At 38.2% G+C, this 7,710-nt stretch overlaps 1 protein-coding gene across 1 annotated transcript; it reads left to right on the top strand.

The window, feature by feature from the left end:
- Positions 1-5,203: 5,203 nt before the first annotated feature.
- Positions 5,204-6,008, top strand: LOC128511738 (CD276 antigen homolog). The gene is made up of 2 exons (XM_053484714.1): positions 5,204-5,275; positions 5,354-6,008. The coding sequence occupies exons 1-2, from the start codon at positions 5,215-5,217 to the stop codon at positions 5,788-5,790; spliced, it is 498 nt and encodes a 165-aa protein (XP_053340689.1). The 5' UTR covers positions 5,204-5,214; the 3' UTR covers positions 5,791-6,008.
- Positions 6,009-7,710: the final 1,702 nt, after the last annotated feature.

Here is a 7,710-nt window from a genome sequence, read left to right on the forward strand (position 1 = left end):
TAGCTTACACTCCGTGCTTTTTCAGCACTTCTTATGGTTATTTACAGGCAATTATTTATTAAAAGTTTAATTTTCATTTTGCTTGCGCCTTCTCTAAAAAAAATTATCAGCTGCCACTGGCGTTAAATATGATAATGTCCATAGCTGGCAGCAAAACCATTACAATAAAATAACAATCACATTGTATCTGATATCACATATATGATATGAGCCACAGTTTAGAGACAACATTTTTGGGGGTGGGGAGGGAGTATGGGGTTGACCTGAATAGAAATTCTCCCAGGACACCAGACACACTAAAAATGTCACTGAGTTTGAAATGAAAACTGAGATGCTATGATTCCTGCAGCAAAGGCTATTTGTGCTTCTGTATCATTTTTCTGTTTTAAAAAAAGCACACATCATGATGAGGAACATGGAAAATAGAACTGACCATATACGGCACTAGGGCTCTTGAAAGAGGAAATGCCTCTACTGTCTTTAAAAAGGCAAAGTTATCACCAGTGAGGATACACACACACACACACACACACACAGCTCTTTCTTTCTTCTTCCAGGGTAAGACTTGGTGTTTAATGGTGTATAGAAAGGATGAAAATTAAGAGTTGAAGCTGCTGCTACAGACACTAGATCTACTACACTAGACACAAATACTGGTTAAAAAATATTTTATTGATCACAAGAAAAAGAAATCTGCATTTAAAAGACATATTTAGGAGTTAAAATATGGGTTTATCGCTACAGGATTGCACCAAACCCACTCTGCATAATATGTGGCGACAGGCTAGCAAATGAGGCTATGAAGCACAACGTTATAAAAGAAAAGACATGAGTTTTTTTTTTTCTCAGCACTTACTGAGAGTGCGCCAAGAGCGTCATACCTAATGGCTGACCTTGTAGCACAGACACATAAAGGGCATGTTTAAATAGCAAGCCGGCTCGATGTTAAGGAAGCAGACGCAGGGAAAAGTAGAACAGAGTTTATTCAATTGGTAACAAAACAAGAAAAGAAAGCAAAATAACCACGTTCACACTAAGTGGCTAGTGACTTCCCAGGCTGGGTCTGCAGGCGGGCTAGAAATAAACAAAGCAAACACAAAACATCACAGGGACAACCATGAGTGTGCACAACGGTGATCTTAAATAGGGATACAGTGGTGGACACAGGTGAACTTGATTTAGTGATGACACACTAGGGGGAGACAAAGCGGCAGCTCAGTAATCCGGCGAGCCAGATCTCTTTCCCCAGGACTGAGGTGGCTCAGATGTGACAGAAGGTTTTATTTGCCTGTGACCATTTTACATTTACATTTAGGCATTTAGCAGATGCTCTTGTCCAGAGCGACTTACAAAAAGTGTAGTTACTAGACTACTAAGCGCCATCAGTCAAACACAACTAGGAAGATGTTTTGTTTTTTTTCTGATTGTGCATACACTTTTGGTTTTTGATAATTGGTCGTTATGGTGTCGTTCTTGCTCACTGGGTTTTAAAGCATTAAAGCTCATTAAGATAAAGCTTTCTCTTATTGGTGTAACTCGGGTTATAGAATTAATCTGATCATTACAACCTCGTTGCTAAGACGAAGAAACCTTTTACTATCAAGGAGGACTTGATCAGGACATACCGTATGCCGTGAACTTAGTACCCCTTTTCCACTACTCTGGTTCCCGTGCCGGTTCCGTACAGGTTCCCAATTTTGGAACCAGTGCCGCTTTTCCACAGAAAAAAATTGGTGCCAGCGCTCTAAAATAAGCACCGAACCGGCCCCTAAACTCTGCTGGTCTAGTCGCGAGAAACCGTGGGCGGTGAGCGGAATTATAGGGAGCGTAAAAAAAAGAATGGCTGGGAAAGCACTGAGTGTAAGCTAGACCGTGATCACTTGACTGCTGCTTTTTTTTTTTAAGCAAAGAAACTACAGAATTTTCTCTCATATTTATCTGGCTTCCACATCAATCACTATTAAATACATACAATACATAACTAACAATCTGCTGACCATTGAGAATGGTCCAATCACATAAGCCCAAATATTTAAAACCAAAATTGATTCGCTAAAAACAAAAGTGGGAGGGTTCGGGGCGCACAGTGCTCCGCCGCAAGGGTAATTAGAAAAAATCCAATAAGAGCTCAGCCTCAAATCACATGCTTTTCAAAAATTTACGTGCCTACATAGACACTCGTTTGTCCGGCACCCCACGAACACAAACAGCGGAATATTGTGACTAAATGACTTTATCTCATTATTATAAACAATTATTATGTTAAATAATTGCAAGTTAAAGTAGCATTCTTTTCTGCCTAACTTTGAGGAGGCGGCGCCCCAGAGCCCCTTATTGACCGTTCAGCACTGTGTGACACTATGAAAATCATGTCCAGTGTTAAGTAAGCTAGCAGCAGAACAGGGCGGGTTAGCAAACATAAGTGCTATCCTACCTTGTTTCATTACATACTATATATTATACTCATTAAGTGATGACACAGCTGCACATCTTTGTCTTTTGCTCTAATTTTTTTTCTTTTATGTGTAAACTGGACATCTGATGGCTTTTACCTTTATTTATTTATTTATTTATTTATTTTTAATTAATGATGATTAGAACATTATAGCTTTAACAGCTTTATAGAATCAAAAGAAAGTTATGGAAATGTGCATGAAATGTAAAAAATGTATATGAATCAAAATTATTTAATAGTTCCTGATGAACAAGCTGAACCGGAGGGAGCCAAGGAAAAACTCCTTGAGATATCAGTAGTGAATCCATCCTCATTCGGGTGATAACAGATAGCAGGGATTGATCTGCAGTCATACTGTCTGGTAGAAGCTGGAAGCTCAATATAACAGGAGATGTGTTTAACTTAATATGTTTAGTTCAGTTCGTTATTGGAGGCTCAGGTAAACTGTAGGAAATTCCAGTTCTGAACGATTGACCAACTGCAGTTAGAAGTCCTCATAGAGAACAGCTCTCTGCATTAGCTGAGGCCAGGACCGTCACCCGGTCCCCAGTCACCAATCACTCCACCATCAACAAATCTGAGTGATCAATGTGAGTGGAGAAGACATCAATCAAAGGATGCAGGCTGCCTGTCAGTACCACATGTTATGTAAACTACAGTAGGGGCTAGTCCCAAAGTTATGGCATAGTCTTTCAATTAATGTTTCGGGACTCAGACACAGTCTCAGTGTCTAGGCTAAAAAAAACCTATTTCTTAAACCTATTTCTCCTCTGTTAAAGGAGCAGTGCTAATATAAATAACAGAAGACTCTCCTGAAACCATAAACAGCTACACTGATGCAGTCACACTAAACCTCCAACCACTCCTTCCCCCCCCCACCCCCTTTCCGGCTGGAGTGTATTTATTCCTTTGGAATTTAGTTATATTTATACTTGTTTACCAGCCATTTGCCTCCTGTCAAATCTGAAATACATGTTAACCTCTTAAGACTTGAGTTTTAATTTTGCATGCATTTTGTTAATTCTTTTTTTAAAATATATTTGATATTAGTAGAACCTGATGATAAAATCTAAGCATTGTCTTTAAATAGGAAACTGAGTTTGACACTCTTGTGTTTCTACTCATTAATGTACTGCGCTTTTGCTACCATTGGATGATGCTATAATGTGAGAACATGTCTAAGCTACCATTGGATGATGCTATAATGTAGGAACAACATGTCTGAGTTGAACAGAATGAATTTAAAGGTGCTGTGAACCCAAAAAGTAATGTTTACAGATTGGAACACAGGGTCTGAGAGGTTTAAGTGGAATTGGCAACTATTGATTAAATGGCTTGTCATAGCCTCGATTTGTACAGCCTCCGGACTTCCCTATGGCACACTAAAATTTCGTTAGCCCTTCATTTGAAGTGAGGTCCCGAAAAATCTTTGTTTGGAGGGCTATCTGACCCTTCCCCTTACCCCTACCCCTCCAACCAAAAGAGAAATGAGACACCCCTACCCCTTCACGTGAACGCGCCAAACGGAGTAAGTGTAGGGGTAAGGGGTAGAATTGGGATTGGGCTTAACGTTTTTATCCTCTTATGATTGTCTAGCGTTCCAGTCAGTCAGCTTGATGTCCAAAAGATACTTTTAGTATTCCAAGCAGAAGGAGCGGGAGAGAATGGGAAAGAGAAGAGTAGAGTAAGTGAGGAGTTTATATCCTGACCTGAGGTTATCAGTGTGGGTTTGTGTGATTCTCAGCTCTTCATCTGGAGGAGAAAGTTTCAGCTTGATTAAATACCCGCCTGTGTCACCATTTATAGATCAGGAGTATCGCATTTATCACATTTTAACGTATTTATTGGATTGTTGGATTTGGAAAGCTCTCATCACTTAGTGGTAAATGTCTATTTTTATATTTATGGAGTAATTGATAAATTATATTCTTATATAAAATTGTACTTATACAGTCTGGTCTGTTGTTTATAGTCAGCGTTTACATGTCATTCCTAGGAAAAAAAACACAAGCAAGTAATAGAGCAATCAGTACATTTATGGAAAAAAATGCATTCTGTACTTTAACTCATGTAGGGGGATTAATTACCAACTGTTTATTCAGTAGTGTGGAAATGTATTTAACCTTTTATTACACAGAGAATCAAGAACACATGCAGTGTGTTAAATGTATAAAAAATACTTCAGATAAGCGAGCAATTTTATATAAACGATGTAACCTTGGATAGTGAGTAACTCAGTATTTTGCAAGATGAGCAAAATTTGTAAATACATTTTAACTTGCTAAATGAAGGAGGTCTTGATATACAAGTAGTATATATGTGCTTAGTCTGATGATCACAACTGAGCCAATGGTTCTTCTTTCTTGTGCTGCGGGATTTTGGGCAATCGTCTTTCATGCTCAGTCTCAGTGCACGTGCGTCACACATATAGGCCGTGTGCACATGCACTGTTTATTATAAGATTGTGACCACATGTGTATGTGCGCACATAAAGCATTTTTTTTAACTCTGTGTCTGAATGTAGTAAAGTGTAAAAAAATGTAAAAGGTTATAGCAGTGCGGATAGTGAATCTGATTAGAGTAGTGATTCCGGTAGTGTGTGTGTGTGTGTGTGTAAGTCATCCCACAAAGTAGCTCCCCTGATTAATAAAGATAAATTATGGACAAATAACAGTAAGCACTCAATGGTGTGTTCATATTTTATTTTTTAACACCTGCTTTTTGTTTTTTATAGTAAATATAAAAAAAATGGAGGAAGCATGAACAACATTTATATTACGAAATCTTGCATCTACATCATGTGGATTAGCATCTGTGTGGGTAAGACAGACATAATTTTTTTTTTTTTTAAATAAGAGTGTTGTCCAGATTAATCTATATTATAATTTCCCGTCTCAGACCTCCTCTCTGCAGAACCTGAGATCAGTGTATCTGGCCCAGTGGGTTCTACAGCTGTCCTGCCGTGTCAACTGACGAGTGTAGACACTGACAGACTGTATATTAGATGGGGCATTGATTCTGAGATTGTGTTTGAGCGACTGGGTGAGAGGTCGTATCAGGATGAGGGATATGAGGGTCGTGTGGACGTTCCTGTGGAGGAGCTGCGTAAGGGGAACTGTTCACTGGTGTTACACAATCTAAAAGTAACAGATGCAGGAGTCTACACCAGCTACCAGATAGTGAGACGTAGGAAGAGATCTGCTCACATAGGTCAAAAAGAACTCCTAATCAGCCGTATTGAACTTTCAGTCTATGGTAAAGGTGAGTCCGAAGACACAATCATTACACACACACCTGAAAACAAAGCTGGACATGAGAAACGGTTGGACAAGTGATGAATAATAAGAAGCAGTTTAGTGACAACATCCCAGTTTCTGCACTACAGAGCATTGCATGTGCGTGTAAGATGGAGACAACAGAAAACATCAAAAACATTCTGAAAAGACATGCTTTGAGCATTTTGAATCAAACCAAATCAAACTACATTTATATAACACTTTAAAAACAAATTACAGATAAAAGGAGCGTGCTCTAGTATAAACAATAAGCAAGAGTAAACAAGTTTGTCATGAGTGGTGTAGTAGTAAAGTGCTCCCCCTATTATCCAGAGCCATGCTGTAGCCTCCCCCAGGTCTGTTTTTAACTTTTTATCTGGTGGAAGTGAGTTCCACAATTTTGGATCCCCCTCAATCACTCATTTACACCTTGACCTGGGCACCTCTAGACAGCACTGGTCAGAAAACCTTAAGTGTCTGTCTCAATTCCAAATTGAGTCAAAAGACGGTTAAATTGGTTGGCGCCTATCAGTTAATATATAAAAAAGTGTACTAACATCATGCTTTCACCAAATTTTGGAATTAAACTTTAAATATACTTTAAAATAATTGTATTATAGTACACTTTCCAAAAATATATTATTAGAAAATATACTTTAAGTGAAAGGTTAATCTAATTTCCAAAGCATACTTATTTAAACTTTGTTTTTCAATGTATTTTTGGTATATTTAAAAAAAAGGATATGCTCGAAATAATCATTGTACAAATGTGCAGAAAATATACATTAGAATACAATTTTTTATATTCGTAGTCTCGTTATATTATCAGTTAAATTTAAATGTACTTATATTTAGTGCACTACTCTCTCGTGCGCACGCTTTCACAAGTAAAGAACAAGTATGCTAAATATATTTAATCCTATCATGCCAAAGCATATTTAAATGTACTTGCTCCAGACTAATGACTAGTATACTTGAAGTTTGCTATTTAGGAACAACTAATTTTGTACTAAGTGTATTTAAGTTGTAACTAAATTGTACAAAAGCACAATTTTAAGTGTATTAAGTACAGTGGAACCTTAGATTACGAGTAATTAGGTTTACGAGTGTTCCGCAAGACGAGCAAAGATTTTTAATACATTTTGGCTTGAAAAACGAGCGTTGTCTTGGTTTACGAGCACCGAGTATCATGTATCACGCATGCGCTTCTTGTTTTGACACAAAGCATCACGTGATCACAACTGAGCAAACGTTTTTTCTCTCTCGCTCTACAGAATTGTAGGTAGGTAATCGTCTCCCCTGCTGGGTGAATACACACACACGCGCTGTGTGTGTGTGTGGTGTGCGTGCACAGGCACACACACACACATTAACGGAGAGACCGTTTTTAAAACCGTTTAAAAAAAAAATTAGCAATGAACATTGCTAGTCACACTTGCATGAGCGCATACGAACGGAATCATTTCTGTAAAGTAAAACAACAACAAAATAAATAAATACAAAAAAATAATCACCTCCTTACTTTTGAAAACAGTCCCGATAGAGCAGAGTTTGTGTGTTTGTTTGGGAACCTGAGAGAAGGGGGGCTGTAAAAGCGAGTGTGTGTGTGTGTTGGTGTAAGTGAATAAGTGCACACACACACACACACACACACACACACTCTCTCTCTCTTGGCTTTACAGGCCCACTCCTTTCAGGTTCCCAAACAAACACACAGAAACTCTCTGTCGCGATTGTTTTCAAAGGTTATTTTTTGTTGTTGTTGTTTTACTTTACAGCAGTGAGTGTGACTAGCGATGTTCCTTGCTAATTTTTAAACGGTCTCTCCGTTAACACACACAGTTTATCCAGTTTCTGATTGGATGGTATTGCTTTTAGTCTCTAGTTGACTGGAATAGTGGCAAAATATAATATAATACACACAATATTATCACTACACCCAGGGACCGATTCGATTTCTGTTGTAATTTGAGAAATATC

This window comes from Clarias gariepinus, chromosome 2 (genome assembly GCF_024256425.1).
Source record: "Clarias gariepinus isolate MV-2021 ecotype Netherlands chromosome 2, CGAR_prim_01v2, whole genome shotgun sequence".
Taxonomy (NCBI): domain Eukaryota; kingdom Metazoa; phylum Chordata; class Actinopteri; order Siluriformes; family Clariidae; genus Clarias; species Clarias gariepinus.

Excerpts from the sequence above, each read along its gene's own strand:
- LOC128511738 (XM_053484714.1), top strand. The coding sequence starts at position 5,215 with ATGAACAACATTTATATTACGAAATCTTGCATCTACATCATGTGGATT. Across the intron at positions 5,276-5,353 it reads GTGGATTAGCATCTGTGTGG|ACCTCCTCTCTGCAGAACCT; the intron begins GTAAGACAGACA and ends TTCCCGTCTCAG.